This window comes from Pantherophis guttatus, chromosome 7 (genome assembly GCF_059756535.1).
Source record: "Pantherophis guttatus breed Tessera chromosome 7, ASM5975653v1, whole genome shotgun sequence".
NCBI classification, from domain to species: domain Eukaryota; kingdom Metazoa; phylum Chordata; class Lepidosauria; order Squamata; family Colubridae; genus Pantherophis; species Pantherophis guttatus.
Window position 1 is genome coordinate 3,038,412 of NC_142069.1, and position 22,089 is coordinate 3,060,500.

The 22,089-nt window shown below is 42.5% G+C and overlaps 1 protein-coding gene across 1 annotated transcript; it reads right to left on the reverse strand.

The window, feature by feature from the left end:
• Positions 1 to 7,622: 7,622 nt before the first annotated feature.
• On the reverse strand, positions 7,623 to 20,429 carry ASB13 (ankyrin repeat and SOCS box containing 13). The gene is made up of 6 exons (XM_087874405.1): positions 20,092 to 20,429; positions 17,586 to 17,773; positions 16,047 to 16,197; positions 15,760 to 15,894; positions 14,034 to 14,225; positions 7,623 to 8,715 (listed from the first exon to the last, which is right to left on the reverse strand). The coding sequence occupies exons 1-6, from the start codon at positions 20,132 to 20,134 to the stop codon at positions 8,585 to 8,587; spliced, it is 840 nt and encodes a 279-aa protein (XP_087730531.1). The 5' UTR covers positions 20,135 to 20,429; the 3' UTR covers positions 7,623 to 8,584.
• Between the last annotated feature and the right edge of the window lie 1,660 nt (positions 20,430 to 22,089).

The window sequence follows — 22,089 nt, forward strand, 5'->3', positions numbered from 1 at the left end:
AAAAAATTTTTGAAACCCGCCACTGTTTCCAAGTCCTTTGATTCTAGGATTCTGAGATAGATAAAATACATGATGGACAGAAGGTTGGACAGATGGGAGGGAAGGAGGGAGGAAAGAAGGAAGGAAGGAAGGAAGGAAGGAAGGAAGGAAGGAAGGAAGGAAGGAAGGAAGGAAGGAAGGAAGGAAGGAGTAGTTTGTTTCCAGAAGTTGTGGGTGCTCTTAACAGGAGTAATTTCGAAGAACGAGATTGGACAACGATTTGTCTGAAATGGTCTAGAGTAGACCAGTGTTTCTCAACCTTGGAAGCTTGAAGATGGGTGGACTTCAATTCCCAGAATCCCCTAAGCCAGCGCTGGCTGGGGGATTCTGGGAGTTGAAGTCCACCCATCTTCAAGCTTCCAAGGTTGAGAAACACTGGTCTAGGATCTCCTGCTCCAACAGAGGGTTGGAGTCCCTTCGAGCTCTATTCTGATTCCCTCTGCAGCCCGAAAGTCTTGTTATGCAAGGAGTTTATTTTTTACCTCTGACTTCATCCCAGCTGCCCTCAAAGGTTTATAATTCACGGCATAAATTTAGCCATATGTTTTGCAGCCCTTGTTGAGGATGAGGCTTTTCGGGCACCTATCAATTCTGCCCTCCTCTAAATATTTGGAAGAAGGGTTTGAAAACACAGTCTTGACTCAGTCTGAATTCCATATCGAGTCACGTTCTTCAGGCTGGGGTTTTGCCGGCGTGTTTTGTTTCACTCTGAACGGGATCATTGAAAAAGCCAGATGTATATTTGTCATCACTTTTTTTTTTGAAAAGATTTTTTTTTTTAAACAAACATACATAAAACCATCTTCAATTGCAAACAGTGTGACGGTTGGTGACAAGTCTTTTGGGCATCCTTCACCGAATTCATAGCTTACAATGTACTTACAATGTACAATGTACAAATGTAAGAGCCTTGGCGGCGCAGCAGACTAAAGTGCTATTAAATAGCACCAGTTGCCTGCAATTACTGCGAGTTCAAATCTCCCCAGGCTCAAGGTTGACTCAGCCTTCCATCCTTTCGAGGTAGGTAAAATGAGGACCCGGTTTGTGGGGGCAATAAGCTGTATAAAAAAGAACATCGCTTGGGGGGTGGCAAAAGCCCTACTAAGCAGGTATATACAAAAGTATGAAGGCTATTGCTTAGCGCATTGTAAGCCGCCCTGAGTCTCCGGAGAAGGGCGGCATATAAATCGAACCAATAAATAAATAAATTTACCTAAATTCTCATATCATCGACCTTAATATATATCTGTATATTGTTATCCTCATTAATCATTTATTTTAACTACGGCTATTTCTTCCCTCATTATCATTCAAAGTATTCTAAGATTTGAGTTAATTTTTATTATAACATGCATTTCATCCTCCTGAATCTATCCAATAATAATACATGTATATATTATATTTCACACAGTTCTACAATTCTTGTATTGTGAAAGCCTCTACCCATATTTTCATTTCCATATTTTTTTTATCTAACCATGGATAAAATAGGTCCCCTGTCTTATAGTATTGTTTATCTTCTTGTCCTCTAATTTCAAATGTCAATTTGCTCGTTTCAGCACATTCCATGATTTTCTGTCATCACTTTTTAATTCTCCAGCTTGGGGCAACAACTATTGTGGGAACTTTGTGCTCTTTGGAAGAAATTCAGTTCTTCTTCAGGCTGCTGCACCCTAAATTGCAGGAATGACGCCGTCAAATCCTCCAGAGCTGGTGTGAAGTTTCCGAAAGGATAGCACACTTTTTTTTTTAAACACAGGTTGTCCTCGACGTATGACCTCAACCGGGCCCCCAAAATTCCTGTTGCTAAGTGAGACATTTGTCACGGGAGCTTAAAAGTCATGTATTATAGGTTGGGAAACCAGATGAATGGGATTAATAAATAAATATAAGGCGAAGGGAGCATTACGCAACCTTAGCAAACTTAAAGAAGGGTGGACTTCAACTCCCAGAATTCCCCAACCAGGAAGACCTTGTTGACTTCAGGATGGGTGGACTTCAACTCCCAGAATTCCCCAGCCAGCCGCCCCTCATAAAGCAGAGATGCCCTCCACTCCCATGGAATTTCTCCCCCTTGCAAAGATCCCAAAATTATCCTGCCTTGTGGAACGGCGTGTACCGATGGCGCGTACCAGTTGAACCGCCATTTCTCTCCCAACCGTGCCCAAGATTCCTGGATAACCCCCCCCCCTGATTTTCTGTCTGATTTTATTCCTTGAAAAAGGGAATTTGCAGAAAAAGGGAACGGCGCAAGAGGCCGTTACTCATCAAGGAAACACTCCAAGGAAGAGCTACGAAGCCAGTGGGGGTTATCTTGGCAAGACCTCAAAGGATCCCGCTTGGGCATCATGCCAAAATAGACACGCCGCGAAGGAGGATGGGTCCGTGAGTCACGCAGAGACGCCGCGTGCCTCGCTCAGGGATAGGCCTGGAGTAGGAGGGGGAGATGGGGAAGAAGGATTTACGGTGGGTGGGGGGTGGATCTTGGCACAACATCGGCAGAGAACAAGAACCGCCGTGGAGGCTGCTGGCTTCGGTTTGCTTCCCGTGGGCAAGGAAGGGGCCGCGGCTTTCTCGTTTTGATTGACAAGTGTACATGGGTGTGTCCGTCTGTCTATCTGCCCATCTTGCCTTGGAGTAAGTAGCAACAGTCCTCGACTTACAACAGTTCGTTTAGTGACCATTCAAAGGTAACCCTTGAAAAAAGAGGCTTATGACAGGTTTTCACGCTTACGACCGTTGTCACATCCACGCGATCACGTGATCGAAATGCAGACATTTGGCAATTTGGCTCATATTTATGACCGTCCCAGGGCAATTGATTCGTATTTATGATGGTCCCAGCATCCTGGGATCATGCCTTTTGAGACCTTCCGACAAACAAAGTCAAGCGGGAAGCCAGATTCACTTAACAACCGTCTTATCGACGCAGCAACCGCAGTGTCTCACTTAACAATTGTGGCAAGAAAGGGCATAAAACGGGACAGCGCTCACTTAACAAATGTCTCCCTTAGTAACAGAATTTTTGGGCTCAATTGTGGTTGTGAGACGAGGACTAATTGTAAGAACTGAGATCATTTTATGCAAATGTTTTTCTTGGCAACTGGAAGATGGGTGAACTTCAACTCCCAGAATTCCTGGCTGGCTGGCTGGGGAATTCTGGGAGTTGAAGTCCACACTTCTTGCTAAGGTTGAGAAAGGCTCCCTTAGCGTTATATTTATTTATTAATCACATTGATCTGGTTTCCCATCTGATAACACACGACTCTGGGCGGTGTACAACAATCAGTAAAGTGACATATATACACATATACAGTACAGGCAGTCCTTGATTTACGACCATTCATTTAGTGACCATTTGAAGTTACAACAGCACTGAAAAAAAGTGGACTCATTACCGCTTTTCACACTTAACGACCTCCCCCGGTCACGTGATTCAAATTCAGACACTTTTGGCAATTGGCTCATATTTATGACGGTTGCGATTGTCCCCCGGGGGGGGGGTATCACGCGATCCCCTTTTGCGACATCCTGACAAGCAGAATCAATGGGGGAAAGCTAGCTTCGCTTAACGACCTTGTTACCACCTGAACAACTGCAGCGATTCATTGAACGATGGTGGCAAGGAAGGAAGGTCATAAAAACGGGGCAAAGCTCCCTCAACAAGTGTCTCGCTTAGCAAAGGACATTTTGGGCTCCCTTGTGGCCATTAAGTCGAGGACTGCCCGTATTTTAAAAATAAACCAGTATCATCTCTTCATAATCTCTTAATCCACATATTTAGTTTACCATTTGCCTTAATTACTACTTAATTTCTTATCTTTAATTTTTATCTTCTCATTTATTTCCATATCTTTTTTTCTTTCTGATGATGTACTAGGAATATAGATATAAGAGATATGTTAGAAAAAAGATAAAGAGAAAAGGTATAAATAAAAATACAGATTACCGATGGGACAAATTGAAAAGAAGATGTAAAGGTTTGATTTTTTTTTTTGTTTATTTGTTCTGTATGTTTTGTTGTTGTCTGTATGTTTGCGTGTACTTTTTTAATAATAAAAATTTTTTTGGGGAAAAAAATAAAAATAAACCCAATATTTTATTCGTCAAGATGATAGGATATCTATTTTTGTGAATCACGTGGCTATTATGACAGTTGTTTGGAGGAGAAAACCGGTCCCGAACGGCACGCCAGAGTTCCCACGAGATGGTCGTAGGATTTTGCTCTGCTCAATCCACCCAGTCCTCAATTCTATGTGGTTGGTCGGGCTGTGGGTTTTCCTCTTTTGATACGAACATGGATGGCAGGAGGATGCTTCCCATTTTAAGCTAAGGAATTTGGCTTCTCGGGGGATGACATCATTGGATTTATTAGGGAATCGCCAACAATTTATAATTTCCCAACTTGGTGCACGATTGCCCTCTGCTGGCTGCCCTTTTATCCTCCTTTTAAAAACAGAACAACGGGATAAGAGTGATGGAAGGGGGAACTTGGAGGTCTTCTGGTCCAACCTCCCAGCTAGACCAGGGGTCTCCAACCTCTGCAACTTTTAAGACTTGAAGCTGGCTGAGGAACTCTGGGAGTTGAAGTCCACAAGTCTTACAGTTGCCAAGATTGGAGACCCCCTGCCCTAGACCCTTTCAGACAAGTGGCTGTTCGATCTTGTCCTTCAAAATTACTCGCGTTGGTGGGAGCACCCACAAGTTTTGGAGACAAGCTGCTTGCTCCTTCCTTCCTTCCTTCCTTCCTTCCTTCCTTCCTCCCTCTTTCTCCTTTCCTTCCTTCATTCCATTCATCATCCAGCCAGCCAGCCCTCCTTCCTGCTTCCTCTCTCCTTTCTTCCTTCCTTTCTTCCTCCCTCCTTCTCTTTTCCTTCCTTCATTCCATTCATCATCCATCCACTCCTCCTTCCTCTCTTCCTTCCTTCCTCCCTCCCTCCCTCCCTCCTTCTTTCCTTCCTTCATTCCATTCATCATTCATCCACCCCTCCTTCTTCTTTCCTCCCTCCCTCTTTCTCCTTTCCTTCCTTCATTCCATTCATCATTCATCCACCCCTCCTTCTTCTTTCCTCCCTCCCTCTTTCTCCTTTCCTTCCTTCATTCCATTCATCATCATCCATCCCTTCCTCTCTCCTTCCTTCCTTCCTCCTTCCCTCTTCCTCCTTTCCTTCCTTCATTCCATTCATCATCCATCCACCCCTCCTTCCTCTCCCTTCCTTCCTCCCTCTTTCTCCTTTCCTTCCCTCATTTCATTCATCATCCATCCAGCCCTCCTTCCTCTCTCCTTCCTTCCTTCTTTCCTCCCTTCCTTCATTCCATTCATCATCCATCCACCCCTCCTTCCTCCTTCCCTCCCGTTCTCCTTTCCTTCCTTCATTCCATTCATCATCCATCCAGCCCTCCTTCCTGCTTCTCTCTCCTTTCTTCCTTCCTTTCTTCCTCCCTCCTTTTCTTTTCCTTCCTTCATTCCATTCATCATCCATCCACCCCTCCTTCCTCTCTCCATTCTTCTTTCCTTGCTTCCTCCCTCCCTCCTTTTCCTTTCCTTCCTTCATTCCATTCATCATCCATCCACCCCTTCCTCTCTCTCTCCTTCCTTCCTTCCTTCCTTCCTCCCTCCTTCTCCTTCCCTTCTTTCATTCCATTCATCATCCATCCACCCCTCCTCTCTCCTTCCTTCCTCCCTCCCTCTCTCCCTCCTTCCCTCCCTCCAACTAACCTACCTACCCACCTACTTACAGTACCTAGTACCTACCGTTTGTCTGTCATGTATTTTATCTATCTCAGAATCATAGAATCAAACGCTCGGAAGGGACCTTGGAGGTCTTCTAGTCCAACCCCCTGCTCGAGCAGGGGATCCTATACCATTCCTGACAAGTGTCTGTCCAGTCTCTTCCTAAAAACCTCCAGTGCTGGAGCACCCACAACCTCTGGTCTGAACATCTGGCTGACTTCTGCAACCAGCCCTAATAATGCACTAAACTTTTCTGTCGACAATTCTGAGCAGCTCACAACAATCCACCAAAAATGTTTGCTGATGGTTTGGAGAACTCGTCTACCACATTTCTTCAGTTGGCGTCATCTTCCTTTTCCATGCCAACCTGTAACATGATCCCTCTCCTTTTTTGAAATTAAAATGCGAGCGTTTAAAAATAAGCCGGGGGTTTATTCGCCAAGGCTGTGCAGTTCCTCCTCCTGGAAGTGTCTACTGCGTTGTGACCCAGGCCCACGTAGGTAGTATTAAATACAAACAGTTCCAAAACAAACAGACTTTATTAGAACAGCTGAGAATTAACTCATTCTCCGCATAGTCCAAACTAAATTAAAACAAACTGTTCATAACACAAATTCTTCAGTCTAATCACCAACCTGGGTATAATTAGGCCAACTGCCAAAGGCTTCTCTTGGCAAAAGTTCAAAAGCAGAAGACACCGACAAGAGATAAGTGCAGCAAGACGATCAACGTTGTTTTCCGACAAAGAGCCCAAGAGCCGTTGCTGGTCTTTTTAAGCCTTATGGGAGGAGCCAATCATCTCCAGGCCTTACTCCTGAGTCGTCCTTTTTGCTTGAGCTGCTCCTGCCTTCTGGCAGCTCTTCTCATGCGCGCACTAGGAACAGGCTCCTCCTGTTCCTCTGCCTCTCTGCTGTCAGCCTCTGGAGGCTCCGGAGTCCGCACATCACTCCCCGATGGCCCTGGCCCCATCTCTGCCTCCGATACAGAGTCCTCCTCTGGGCCTTCCCCAGCCCCCAGGACTGGCCCACGTTCTTCCTCAGCCTCCTCACTGTCCGACTCCGTTGCCAGCTCCGTAGGCTGCTGGCGAACCACAACATATTGTTCCAAATAATGCCGCAATCTGCCTTAAGCAAAGATGGTTGGGTTTCAAAATGTAGAGGAGAAGCAATACTTCAAATATGTTGGCGAGGGAAACTGTTTACGCATGCACAAAATCTGCAGTGCTAGTGTAAACATGTGTCATGCCACGGGGCGTTATTTGCAAGCATCTGGGCTTAAGTCTTGCTGAACAAACGTTAAGCTGTTCAGCAAACGTTTTTGCTCTCTCGAAGCGATCGTCAACGTTGCGCTGGGCAGAGAAACAAAACGAATCCATAAAACTGCAGAGTTTGCTTAACAAACGCCGACTTACTTAACGACGTTACAACGGAAAATGACTTAATGACCGTTTTTCACATGAGCGTCGCAACCTCCCTGCGGTCACGAGATCAGAATTCTGCTGCTTGGCCACGGACTCATATTTACGATGATGGGGGCGTGTCCCGGCAGTGGTGTGATCCCCTTTTGCGACGAACAAGGTCAATGAGGAAGAGGGATTCACTTTGTAACCGTGTTACTAACTTAACAATGGCAGGGATTCACTTAATAACTGAGGCAAGGAAGGTTGTAAAATGGGGCAAAACTCACTTAACAACCGTGCCGCTCGGCAATAGAAATTTTGGGCTCTGTTGTGGTCGTAAGTCGAGAATTACCTGTATAATTTCCCCCACCTGTCCGTGAATGCTAATATTCATCATGTTTGAAGTCAAAAATAGATTTAAGAAACAACACGTGGATTGGAAAAGTCTCATTCATACCTAAAACTATATTTATTAAGTTTATTATGGCTTCATATGCATAACACCCATAAATACACCAGAAGACTCTGGACCAATGACTCTCAATCTTGGCAGATTGTAGGTGCACGAATTTCAATTCCCAAAATTCACCAGGCAGCATGCTTTAAGATATATGGATTTCAACTCCCAGAATTCCCCAGCCAGCATGCTTTAAAGGCAGATGGACTTCAAGTCCCAGAATTCCCTAGGCACCATGCTTTAAGACAGGTGGACTTCAAGTCCCAGAATTCCCCAGCTAGCATGCTTTAAAATGGGTGGACTTCAACTCCCAGAATTCCCCAGCCAGCAGGTTTTAAAATGTGTGAATTACAGATGTTAAAACAGGTAGTCCGCGACTTACAATTACTTGTTTAGTGCCCATTCTGAGTTACAATGGCACTGAAAAAGTGACTTATGTCTATTTTTCACACTTACGACCGTTATAGCTTTCCCTACAGTCACGTGATCAAAATTTGGACGCTGACTCGTATTTATGACGGTTGCAGTGTCCCGGGGTCATGTGAACCTATTCTGAGACCTTCTGACAAGCAAAGTCAAATGGGGAAGCCTGATTCATTTAACAACGATGTTACTCATATAATAACTGCAGTGATTATGGAACAACTGTGGGAATAGATTCACCAACGTGGAGGTGAACAATCACGCCATTGCCAGGCGACGCTAAAGCATTTCACCAATGCTCTCTTTGCGGCAGCCACGCTGGAAAGGAGACCACCCAGTAACTCTCTCCCAGCCGCAGTCTTAAAAATTCTATTTACATTCCATCGAGGAAAAAAGTCACATGGGTTTCGAACCAGGGTCGCTTGAGAAAAGCTGAACATTGTAGAGTGATGATTTGGTGAGACACACCCAAAATTCCCCAAATTTGGGGGGGGCACCTGAAAGTCCTGGGATTGGGGTCCTTGGAGGCCACTCATTGACGGTAAGAGAGGAATTCGATGAATTTCGTGGGGATGTGGAGGTGGGGGATTTTCTCCAGAGCTTTTTGTCCGAGAGCGTGACGTAGGCTGAGACGACAAAGCTGAGATAGCCGCAGTGGATTTCCTGGTGGGTTGGGAGAACGGAAAAAGACATTAGAGATGTCTCTTCTTAAACTATATTTATTAAGTTTATTATGGCTTAATAAACACCTCCAGTGATAAAGCTCTCACAATTTCTGGTGGCAAGCAGTTCCACTGGTTAATTGTTCTCCCTGTCAGGAAATTTCCTCTCATTTCCAGGTTGAATCTCTCCTTGATCAGTTTCCATCCATTATTCCTTGTCTGGCCTTCAGGTGCCTTGGAAAATAGCTTGACCCCCTTCCTCCTCTCTGTGGCAGCCCCTCAAATATTGGAAGATGGCTATCCTGTCTCCCCTGATCCTTCTCTTCTCTAGACTAGCCAGGCCCAGTTCCTGCAACGGTTCTTCGTATGTTAAATGACATTAAATGACATTAAACTCCTATTCCAGCAAGCCGGCCTGGCTTAATTTTCTCCCCTTTCTTTTAAATTTTTAAACTGAAATTTTAATTTGTTTTAAATTATTGGGATTTTTAATTGTCTTGGGCTAAATTATTTAATTTGGTTGTAATTGTTTCTAACTTTTGTATTTATGTATTTTATTCTGTGCCTGTTCACCACCCTGAGTCCTTCGGGAGTAGGGCGGTATATAAATTTAATAAAACAAACATAAAACAAACATAAATTGCAATTATATACTAGCTAAATCACGGGTGTCCAACCTTGGCTGCTTTAAGACTTACGGACACGCTGTAACAGCAGCGAGGATTATATTCGCCCAACATTGGAAAAAGGAAGAAACATCGTGAGATAATTAAGAAGATAACTGTTCAGAAATGGATAAATTGATGTTGAAAATTAAGCAGAAAGAAGACACACAGAGAATACTATCAAACATGGAATTTATTTTACCAGCGGTTGGCAAAAAGGGGTGGAAATTAAGAATGCAAATGTCTATTGTTAAGCAAAATTAAATACCCAGCCAACAGAATGTTTATTAAGCACTAAGAAATGTAATTAATAAAAAGTCAATAAAACTTTATTAAAAAAATGTGGGCTTTAACTCCCAAAATACCCCATAATAATGAGGAGGATTGCAGAATGGTTGCAGGATTTGGGTTTGGCTAATCTAGAGAAAGGGAGGACTAGGGGGGACATGAGAGCAGGCTTCCAGTATTTGAGGGGCTGCCCCAAAGAAGAGGAGGGGGTCCACCTATTCTCCAAAGCACCCACAGGCAGGAAAAGAAGCAACGGATGGAAACTAACCAAGGAGAGAAGCAACCTGGAATTAAGGAGAAACTTCCTGACAGTGAGGACAATTAACCAGTGGAACAGCTTGCCACTGGAAGTCGTGGGTGCTTCATCACTGGAGGCTTTTTAAGAAGAGACTTGACAGTCACATGTCTCAAATGGTATAGGGTCTCCTTCTTGAGGAGGGGGCTGGACTAGAAGACCTCCAAGAACCCTTCCAGCTCTATTCTGATATTAATCTTCTCATCGTTCCCACCACCCATCTCCTCCCACTTATGACTGCATGACTGTAACCTTGTTGCTGGTATCCTTACGATTTATATTGATATTGTTTCCTGATTTGCTTATTTGTTCCCTATGACTATCATTAAGTGTTGTACCTTATGGTTCTTGACGAACGTATCTTTTCTTTTATGTACATTGAGAGCACATGCACCAAAGACAAATTCCTTGTGTGTCCAATCACACTTGGCCAATAAAGAATTCTCTTCTCTTCTCTTCTCTTCTCTTCTCTTCTCTTCTCTTCTCTTCTCTTCTCTTCTCTTCTCTTCTATTCTATTCTATTGTTCCATTCCATTCCATTCCATTAATTTTCTATATTCTATTCTATTCTATTCTATTCTATTCTATTCTATTCTATTCTATTCTATTCTATTCTATTCTATTGTTCCATTCCATTCCATTCCATTAATTTTCTATATTCTATTCTATTCTATTCTATTCTATTCTATTCTATTCTATTCTATTCTATTCTATTCTATTCTATTGTTCCATTCCATTCCATTCCATTAATTTTCTATATTCTATTCTATTCTATTCTATTCTATTCTATTCTATTCTATTCTATTCTATTCTATTCTATTCTATTCTATTGTTCCATTCCATTCCATTCTATTCTATTCCATTCCATTCTATTCCATTCCATATTTTCTATTCTATTTTCTATTCTATTCTAATGTTCCATTCCATTCCATTCCATTCCATTCCATTCCATTCTATTCCATTCCATATTTTCTATCCTATTCTATTCTATTCTATTCTATTCTATTCTATTCTATTCTATTCTATTCTATTCTATTCTATTCTATTCTATTCTATTCTTCCATTCCATATTTTCTATTCTATTCTATTCTATTCTATTCTATTCTATTCTATTCTATTCTATTCTATTCTTCCATTCCATTCCATATTTTCTATTCTATTCTATTCTATTCTATTCTATTCTATTCTATTCTATTCTATTCTATTCTATTCTATTCTATTCTATTCTATTGTTCCATTCCATTCCATTCCATTAATTTTCTATATTCTATTCTATTCTATTCTATTCTATTCTATTCTATTCTATTCTATTCTATTCTTCCATTCCATTCCATTCCATTCCATTAATTTTCTATATTCTATTCTATTCTATTCTATTCTATTCTATTCTATTCTATTCTATTCTATTCTATTCTATTCTATTGTTCCATTCCATTCCATTCCATTAATTTTCTATATTCTATTCTATTCTATTCTATTCTATTCTATTCTATTCTATTCTATTCTATTCTATTCTATTCTATTGTTCCATTCCATTCCATTCCATTAATTTTCTATATTCTATTCTATTCTATTCTATTCTATTCTATTCTATTCTATTCTATTCTATTCTATTGTTCCATTCCATTCCATTCTATTCTATTCCATTCCATTCTATTCTATTCCATTCCATATTTTCTATTCTATTTTCTATTCTATTCTAATGTTCCATTCCATTCCATTCCATTCCATTCCATTCCATTCCATTCTATTCCATTCCATATTTTCTATCCTATTCTATTCTATTCTATTCTATTCTATTCTATTCTATTCTATTCTATTCTATTCTATTCTTCCATTCCATATTTTCTATTCTATTCTATTCTATTCTATTCTATTCTATTCTATTCTATTCTATTCTTCCATTCCATTCCATATTTTCTATTCTATTCTATTCTATTCTATTCTATTCTATTCTATTCTATTCTATTCTATTCTATTCTATTCTATTCTATTGTTCCATTCCATTAATTTTCTATATTCTATTCTATTCTATTCTATTCTATTCTATTCTATTCTATTCTATTCTATTCTATTGTTCCATTCCATTCCATTCTATTCTATTCCATTCCATTCTATTCCATTCCATATTTTCTATTCTATTTTCTATTCTATTCTAATGTTCCATTCCATTCCATTCCATTCCATTCCATTCCATTCCATTCCATTCTATTCCATTCCATATTTTCTATCCTATTCTATTCTATTCTATTCTATTCTATTCTATTCTATTCTATTCTATTCTATTCTATTCTATTCTATTCTATTCTATTCTTCCATTCCATATTTTCTATTCTATTCTATTCTATTCTATTCTATTCTATTCTATTCTATTCTATTCTATTCTATTCTTCCATTCCATTCCATATTTTCTATTCTATTCTATTCTATTCTATTCTATTCTATTCTATTCTATTCTTCCATTCCATTCCATATTTTCTATTCTATTCCATTCCATTCTATTCTATTCCATTCCATATTTTCTATTCTATTCTATTCTATTCTATTCTATTCTATTCTATTCTATTCTATTCTACTCTACTCTATTCTATTCTATTCTATTCTTCCATTCCATTCCATATTTTCTATTCTATTCCATTCCATTCTATTCTATTCCATTCCATATTTTCTATTCTATTCTATTCTATTCCATTCCATTCTATTCCATTCCATATTTTCTATTCTATTTTCTATTCTATTCTAATGTTCCATTCCATTCCATTCCATTCCATTCCATTCCATTCTATTCCATTCCATATTTTCTATCCTATTCTATTCTATTCTATTCTATTCTATTCTATTCTATTCTATTCTATTCTATTCTATTCTATTCTATTCTATTCTTCCATTCCATATTTTCTATTCTATTCTATTCTATTCTATTCTATTCTATTCTATTCTATTCTTCCATTCCATTCCATATTTTCTATTCTATTCTATTCTATTCTATTCTATTCTATTCTATTCTATTCTATTCTTCCATTCCATTCCATATTTTCTATTCTATTCCATTCCATTCTATTCTATTCCATTCCATATTTTCTATTCTATTCTATTCTATTCTATTCTATTCTATTCTATTCTATTCTATTCTATTCTATTCTATTCTATTCTATTCTTCCATTCCATTCCATATTTTCTATTCTATTCCATTCCATTCTATTCTATTCCATTCCATATTTTCTATTCTATTCTATTCTATTCTATTCTATTCTATTCTATTCTATTCTATTCTTCCATTCCATATTTTCTATTCTATTCTATTCTATTCTATTCTATTCTATTCTATTCTTCCATTCCATTCCATTCCATATTTTCTATTCTATTCTATTCTATTCTATTCTATTCTATTCTATTCTATTCTATTCTATTCTTCCATTCCATTCCATATTTTCTATTCTATTCCATTCCATTCTATTCTATTCCATTCCATATTTTCTATTCTATTCTATTCTATTCTATTCTATTCTATTCTATTCTATTCTATTCTATTCTACTCTACTCTATTCTATTCTATTCTATTCTTCCATTCCATTCCATTCCATATTTTCTATTCTATTCCATTCCATTCTATTCTATTCCATTCCATATTTTCTATTCTATTCTATTCTATTCTATTCTATTCTATTCTATTCTATTCTATTCTATTCTATTCTTCCATTCCATTCCATATTTTCTATTCTATTCCATTCCATTCCATTCCATTCCATATTTTCTATTCTATTCTATTCTATTCTATTCTATTCTATTCTATTCTATTCTATTCTATTCTATTCTTCCATTCCATTCCATATTTTCTATTCTATTCCATTCCATTCTATTCTATTCCATTCCATATTTTCTATTCTATTCTATTCTATTCTATTCTATTCTATTCTATTCTATTCTATTCTATTCTATTCTACTCTATTCGCTTAATAAACGTCATGTTGTCTGGGTGTTTAATTTGCTTAACGACGATACTAATTCCTGACTTGACCTAACACACACCTGTCTGAGACAGACGAAAGAAAGACCAATTTTTTTACTCACGTTCATAATAGGCAAAGCATTTTGCTGTTAAGCTGTTCCTCTGGCTGTAATCAGAAGGTTTTTTGCCTCGGTTGTCCCGAGCGTAAACGTTGCCTCCGAATTCGATCAGCATCTCCGCCAGATCGGCGTTTCGCACTTTGGCGGCGTGATGGAGGGCCGTCTCGTGAAGTTTGGCTGCGTTCACGTTGGCTCCTGGAGGTCGGGATGGGAAGATCAGGTCAGAAATTCATTCCGGACAAGTCCTCGACTTACGACGGTTTGTTTAGCGACCGTTCGAAGTTGCAACGGCACGGGGAAAAAAACCAGTGACGTAGGACCGTTTTTCATACTTACGACCATTACAGCATTCTCAGGCTTCCATTCGGAAGCTTGACAACTGACTCATATTTATGACGGTTGCGGTGTCCCTGAGGTCACGTGATTCCCCTTTTGCGACCTTAGTCAACGGGGAAGCCAGGTTCACTTCACAATCGTGTTGCTAACTTTATCAGCTGCGGTGATTCACTTAACGACGGTGGCAAGGAAGGTCATAAATGGGGCAAAACTCACTTAACAAATATCTCGCTTAACAACAGAAATTTTGGGGTCAGTCGTGGTTGTTAAGTCGAGGGCTACCTGTATTTTGAAGCTCTACGGGTCGTCCTCATCTTACAACCATTCGTTTAGGGATTGTTACCGGTAAAAGTTATTAAAAGCAGACTCCATGTGGATAATACCAGCAATTCAGGCCCAAGTCGTGGCCGTGTAGTGTCTCACTTAATGACCTCGGCTAAAATAGGTTGTAAAATCGGGTACAGTCACGAGATGCCTCACTTAACGACCGCACCGCTTAAGGACAAGTTTTACAGTCTGTGTTGCAGTCGTAAGTTGAGGACCACTTGAATTTGCTTAATGCATTGTAAGCCGCCCTGAGTCTCCGGAGAAGGGCGGCATATAAATCAAATTTAAAAAAAAAAAAAAATTAAGGCAAGGTTTGCTGATTAGACTAATTGCTCATTAGACTAAGGCAGGGGTGAAATCTAAAATTTGTTACTACCGGTTCTGTGGGCGTGGCTTGATGGTGGTGGGGTAATGTGACTGGGTGGGCGTGGCCAACTTTTTTTTTTATATACTTTTAAAAGCATTTTTTTCTACAACCTTAAGAGGTTGCAGAAAAAAATGCTTTTAGAAGCCTCTGACGATCAGGCAAGTCAGCTGGGATCGTCAGAGGCTTTTAAAGGCATTTTTTTTCCCTACAACCTCTTCAGCCGAAGGGTTTGCAGAAAAAAAATTATTTGAAAAGCCTCTGACGATCCCAGCTGAGCCGCTCGATCATCAGAGGCTTTTTTTAAAACTTTTAAAAGCATTTTTTCAGCTAAGAGATTGCAGGAAAAAATGCTTTGAAAAGCCTCTGACGATCCCAGCTGAGCCGCTCGATCATCAGAGGCTTTTTTTTTTTTTTACTTTTAAAAGCATTTTTTCAGCTAAGAGGTTGCAGAAAAAAATGCTTTTAAAAGTTAAAAAACCAGCTTCTGATGATTGCGCAGCCGCCATTGCTACCGGATCGTCCGAACCGGGAGCATTTCACCCCTGGACTAAGGCAGGATAAAGCTTTGACACCTCTCCCCCCACAAACAGGTTGCGTTTGGAGACTAGCCCAGGTAAGGGGTACCTGAACAGGTTGGATCTCCTGCTTTCAATCCAGCATTTCTCCCCACCATTGCTCGGTGTCCTTGCAGCTGCTCACCTGCATTGAGCAATAGCTTCGCGCAATCGAGGTGTTCTCCCGCGCACGCCACGTGCAACGGCGTCCCAAAATGGCAGTCATGGGCCTCCAGGTTCGCCCCGACCTCGATCAGCAGACGGACACACTCGGCGCTGCCTTAGAAACAGAGACAGGTCAAGGATCAATCATTTTTATTTTTATTTTTTTCAAAAAAAGTTTTTCTTTTTATTTCTCATTAACACATTTACAGACACAATCATTTGTCCATCATTTATCCGAACCGGCTGAATCCCAGCCCTGTACCTTACCGTTTAAGCAGGCTTCGTGGAGAGGCGACGCGATGTACAATGGCGGGTTGACCTTGGCCCCGTGCGAGAGGAGGACTTTCACGCACTCAATGCTCCCCGAGGCGCAAGCGTCGCACAGCGGGGTGCTCCCGTCGATGTTTCTGGCGTCTACCTGTGGCAGAAAGCGACCGAACCCTCAACCGGGGGTCTGTGTTGGTTCCCCTCTCTACGATTTAGTCATTTTTCTTAAAAAAAAAAAAATTGCACCTTGTACAGGTAGTCCTCGACTTACGTCTGCAACGGAGCCTAAAATTTCCATTGCTAACCGACAAGAGTTGTTAAGTGAGGTTTGCCCCCATTTTACAGGCAGTCCTCGACTTACGACAGTTCGCTTCGTGACTGTTCAAAGTCACAAGGGCACTGAAAAATGTGACTTAGGACCGTTTTTCAGGGTTATAACCGTTGCAGCCTTCCCCCACCCCCGACGATCACCTGCAGATCAAAATGCAGATGCTTGGAAACTGACTCGCATTTATGACGGGTGCATTATCCTGGGGTCAGGTGATCCCCCTTTTGTGACCTTCTGACAAGCAAAGCCTCCTTCCTACCTACCTTCCTTCTTTCCTTTCCCCCTCCCTCCCTCAGCCTCCTTCCTTCCCTTCTCCTTCCTTCCTTCCTCTTTCTCCTTCCTTCCTTCTTTTCCTTTCTCCTTCTTCCTCCTTCCCCTCCTTCCTCCCTCAGCTTCTTTCCTTTCAGCCTCCTTCCTCCTTCCCTTCTTTCCTTCCCCCTCCCTCCCCTCCTTCCTCCCTCAGCCTTCCTTCCTCAGCTTCCTTCCTCCTTCAGCCTCCTCCCCCCTTCCCTCCCTTCTTTCCTTCCCCCCTCCTCCCCTCCTTCCTCCCTCAGCCTCCTTTGTTCCTTTCTCCTTCTTTTCTTCCTCTCCTTCCTTCCTCCTTCCTTCTTTCTTTTCCTTCCTTCCTTTCTCCTTCTTCCTCCCTCAGCCTTCCTTCCTTCCTCAGCTTCCTTCCTCCTTCAGCCTCCTTCCTCCCTTCCTCCCTTCCTTCCTTCTTTCCTTCCCCCCTCCCTCCCCCTTCCTCCCTCAGCCTCCTTCCTTTCTCCTTCCTTCCTTTTCCTTCTTTCCTTTCTCCTTCCTTCCTTCCTTCCTCTTTCTCCTTCCTTCTTTTCCTTCCTTCCTTCCTCTTCCTTTCTCCTTCCTTCCTCCCTCCCTCCCCTCCTTCCTCCTTCAGCCTCCCTCCTTCCTTTTCCCTCCCTCAGCCTCCTTCCTACCTTCCTTCTTTCCTTCCCCCCTCCATCCCCTCCTTCTCCCCTTCCTCCCTCCCTCCCTCCCTCCCTCTGTATCTATCTCACAGACTCCTTGAGGCCTAGAATAGGAAGGGACCCTGGATCCCATCTACAAAAGCTACCTGGCTGTCAGGGACCAACCTGAAATCTGCAACTGAAACCCCAGGAAACTTGGTGTGAAATAAACGCTTCCTGGCATTCTTTCTCCAGATGTTTTAGTCCCCCAACCTGGCACCCCCCTACCCCCCCCCACCCCCGCACCTGGGCTCCCGCGTCCAGCAGGATCTCCACACACCGCGTCTGCCCACGCAAACTTGCTTCGTGCAGGGGGGTGATGGAGTCGTAGGTGACCAAGTTGACACAGGCACCGTTCTTGATCAGTTCTTGGAGCTGATGGATTTCCCCGCCTCGGGCAGCTTCGTGAACCGGGGTCCTCTCTGCCCAAAACGCTACAGGAAGATGGAGGTGGAGGGAGGGGGGGGAGGAATGCGTGTTTAAAACTGTCATTACCAATAAAGGAGAAGATTTGTAGCTCAGGGTTGAAATGAGGGGTGCTGGGTGCTCTCTGAGCCTGGTGGTTTTCTTGCAGACGTTTCATGACCCAGCTAGGTTACATCATCAGTGCTAGAAGGGAGTAGGGTTTGTGGAGCGGAGAAGGAAAAGGGGAGGAGGAAGAGGACGGTGGGGTCCTTATTGCTCTCTGAGCTTGGCTGTTTTCTTGCAGACGTTTCATTACAAACTAGGGAACATCAACGTTGCTAGAAGGGAGGGGGGTTTGTAGAGGGGAGGGGGAGAGGAGGAGGACGGAGGGGAAGGGTCCTTGATGCTCACTGAGCTTGGTTATTTCTTGCAGACATTTCATGACCCAACTAGGTAACCTCATCTGTGCTAGGAAGGAAGCGATTTGTGGAGAGGAGGAGGAGGAGGAGGAGGAGGAGGAGAAGGAGAAGGAGAAGGAGAAGGAGAAGGAGAAGGAGAAGGAGAAGGAGAAGGAGAATTGTGGGATCCTTAGTGCTCTCTGAGCCTGGTGGTTTTCTTGCAGATGTTTCATGACCCAACTAGGTAACATTATCAGTGCAAGGAAGGAAGCGATTTGTGGAGAGGAGGAGGAGGAAGAGGAGGAGGAGGAGGAGGAGAGGAAGAGGAAGAGGAAGAGGAAGAGGAAGAGGAAGAGGAAGAAGAAGAAGAAGAAGAAGAAGAAGAAGAAGAAGAAGAAGAAGAAGAAGAAGAAGAAGAAGAAGAAGAAGAAGAAGAAGAAGAAGAAGAAGAAGAATTGTGGGATCCTTAGTGCTCTCTGAGCCTGGTGGTTTTCTTGCAGACGTTTCTGAGTTTGGTTGTTTTCTTGCAGACGTTTCATGACCCAACTAGGTAACATTATCAGTGCTACAAGGGAGTTGGGTTTGTGGAGAGGAGGGAGGGAGGGAGGGAGGGAGGGAGGGAAGGAAGGAAGGAAGGAAGGAAGGAAGGAAGGAAGGAAGGGCTGTGGGGGTCCTTGGTGCTCTCTGAGCCTGGTGGCTTTCCTACAAACATTTCATGACCCAACTAGGGAACATCATCAGTGGTAGCGGTAGAAGTGAGTGCGGTTTGCGGAGAGGAGGAGGAGAGAGGGGCCCTGATACTCTCTGAGCTTGGTTATTTCTTGCAGACGTTTCATGACCCAACTAGGGAACATCATCCGTGCTACCTGCTTTACATGAATTCACCCAAACATTTACAACAGTCATCACAATAAATCGGTTTTTTCCCCCCTCAATTGCGGGAAGCTTTGGGCAAGATTTTCAGGCATACCCAAACCGGCTCCCCTCTCCCTCCTTTGCGAAGACCCTCCAAACAGAGTCACCCGCTCCGCGCATTTCCCATCCCTGCGCCAAAAAAAAATCCCACCCATCCATCCCGGGCCAAAAAAAAAGTCTTGCTGTCAATCACTCCCATTGACTCCAAGTAACCTAAAACCGTCTATTTCATTTCATTTCATTTCATTAATATTTTATTTTATTTTATTTTAATTTTATTTTTTTTAATTATTATTATTTTTTATTTTATTTTATACCCCGGATCGATTTGGGATCAACCCAAGTTTGCAAGGTTTGCAACTGAAGCCCCCCACCCACCCTCCGGATTCCCGGGCGAGGGTCCTTGCCAAGCCGGCCGGGGGGGGGGTGAGGTGGGGTCTTCCCCTGGCTGGAGCCGCATTTCTTGGCTCAGATGACCGGGGGTATTTTTGCTTTCCAAGAACCGCAACCCGAAACCCTTTTCCAAGACAGGAGCGGGTAAACAGGGGCTCCGCGCGACACGCGTCACACACGAGACGCATTCACACGACACGCTAAACTTTCGTTTGCTGGGAGGGGGGGTCTGCTTTAGGGTGGGGGGCTTGGAGTTAAAACCCAGCCCAGCTGGTGATCTATGCATCGCAACCCACCCTCCTGCGACCCCTTAAAAGGGTTAGTTAATAACCAGGTTGTGTAAATGCAGCTTGAATGCCAGGTCAAGAGCAGAGTGTGTGTGTGTGTGTGGGGGGGTGTTTCTAGTTTTTTCTCCCCCCCACCCACTCCCCTTTTTAAATTTGCACGGTAATAGAACGAGTTGCATCACTGCGCTGGGCTTTCCGAAGATCGAGAGCCCCACTGAGGTCTAGCAGCATGAAAAGGCTGCGTTTTAACACCCGGCGGCGATTCCTGCGGGAAGCAAGACTCCCCTTCCTTTTTCTCCAACCTGCCGGGCCCCCTCCCCATAATACCGGCTTGCAAAGGCTTTCCGGACTCACCGATCTCGCCCAGGAAAGAGCCACCGGCGGTCACCGGCTCCATGACTCCGTGACGCGGACTACAAGTCCCAGCGGTCTCCGAGCCTCGCCGGGCAAGACAGGAATCCCGGGAGAGCCCAGGCACGACTCGCGAGGGTTGCTGGGAGTTGTAGTTCTCCGGCCTCTCTCGCTTCCTGGTTCTGATGCTGATGCTTTTGCAGATGTTTTGCCGTCCTTTGCAAAAAAAAAACTCTTCCCTTTCTTGACATCCCCGGGGTTTTGCAGCTCGGCGCTTGCCTTTATGTCAGCCAATCAACAAATAAATAAATAAATAAATAAATTTTCACAAATAAATAAACACAACTTTTATGAATACATTTTGCAAATAAATAAACCCTTTTTATGAATCAATAAATATTGCAAATGAATTTCACAAATAAACACATAACTTTTAGGAACGAATCAATACATTTTGCAAATAAATCAATTTTACGAATCAATAAATATTGCAAATTAATTTCACAAATAAACACATAACTTTTAGGAACGAATCAATACATTTTGCAAATAAATCAATTTTACAAATCAATAAATGTTGCAAATGTCACAAACATACATTTTATGAATAAATAACCTTTTGCAAATAAATAAATACATTTTACGAATCAATCAATGTCGCAAATACATTTCGTAAATAAAACATACATTTCGCCGCTAAATACACAAATTTTACCAATGGTTAAATTTTGAAAGTAAACCGATCAATCCGTTTTACAAACAAGCACAACAAATAAATAAAATTTCACCAATTTCATCGATACATTTTACATAGAAGTAAATTCCACAAACACATAAATTTTGCAAATAAACAAATACATTTTACAAATGAATACATTTGTTTACAAATGAATAAATAAGCATGAACTGGATTACCGAGAATCTCCGTGGACAAATAAATAAATACGTTTTACAAATAAATCAACCCGTTTGTCTTGTTTGATCGTCGTAACACTGAAACTTAGCAAATTTTTACAAAACCTCCCTTGATATAAAAATGATCATAAAGCAATTTGTGACTTAATGCAACATGTCATAAAGAATTTCCTCTGTTTAACTTGATGAACCCCTGGAGGTTTGACTGCTGTCTGGTTCAGCTGTCAAAGGGGGAAAAAATCTCTGAATTATTTCTCTGATTTTGAAGTTCTGTGTTTGTCCCACTAACAGAGGAATTCGGTAAGGAAATAGCTCTAAAACGATAACCCAGATCAGGGGTCTCCAACCTTGGCAACTTTTAAGACTTGTGGACTTCAACTCCCAGAATTCCTCAGCCAAAGTTGGAGACCCCTGACCCAGGGGAGTCAGGGATTGTCTAATTAAAAATAAAACTGATAAAATGATTTCGGGGAAAAACTATATTCAGTAGGAAGGAGGATTACATTAGAAATTCGCGTTGCACAAGATAGAAATTTGTTAAGGGAAATTTTGCCCCGTTTTACAACCTTTCTTGCCACAGTCGTTAAGCGAACCACTGCCATTGTTAAGCTTAGTAACACAATTGTTAAATGAATCCGGCTTTCCCCCCTTGACTTTGTTAGAAGATCGCAAAAGATCACATGAACTAAGGACAATGCAACCGTCATAAGTATGAGTCATTTGCTAAGCGCCTGAATTTTGATAGCGTGAACATGGGGAGGCTGCAACGGTCTCCCCATGTTGGAGGGAGGAGGGGAGGGGGACGGGACTCCCCCTAAGTCCCGTCCCCCTCCCCACCTCCCTCCAAACCCCCTGTCCCCCTCCCCCTCCCAGCCCTCCTCCCCCAAGCCACATCCCCCTCCCCCCTTCCTCCTAACCACCTGCCCCCCACCCTCCAAGCCCCCTGTCCCTCTGGCCCCTCCCTCCCAGCCCCCCCTCCCCACAAGCCTCCTCCCCCCTCCCTCCAACCCCCCTGACACTCTCCCTCCCAGCCCCCCTCCCCCTAAACACCCTCCCCCTCCCCTCCTCACTCCAAAACCCCCTTCC

Excerpts from the sequence above, each read along its gene's own strand:
- ASB13 (XM_087874405.1), bottom strand. The coding sequence starts at position 20,134 with ATGGAGCCGGTGACCGCCGGTGGCTCTTTCCTGGGCGAGATCG. Across the intron at positions 17,774-20,091 it reads CTCTTTCCTGGGCGAGATCG|CGTTTTGGGCAGAGAGGACC; the intron begins GTGAGTCCGGAA and ends ATCTTCCTGTAG. Across the intron at positions 14,226-15,759 it reads GAAGCTATTGCTCAATGCAG|GAGCCAACGTGAACGCAGCC; the intron begins GTGAGCAGCTGC and ends CCCGACCTCCAG.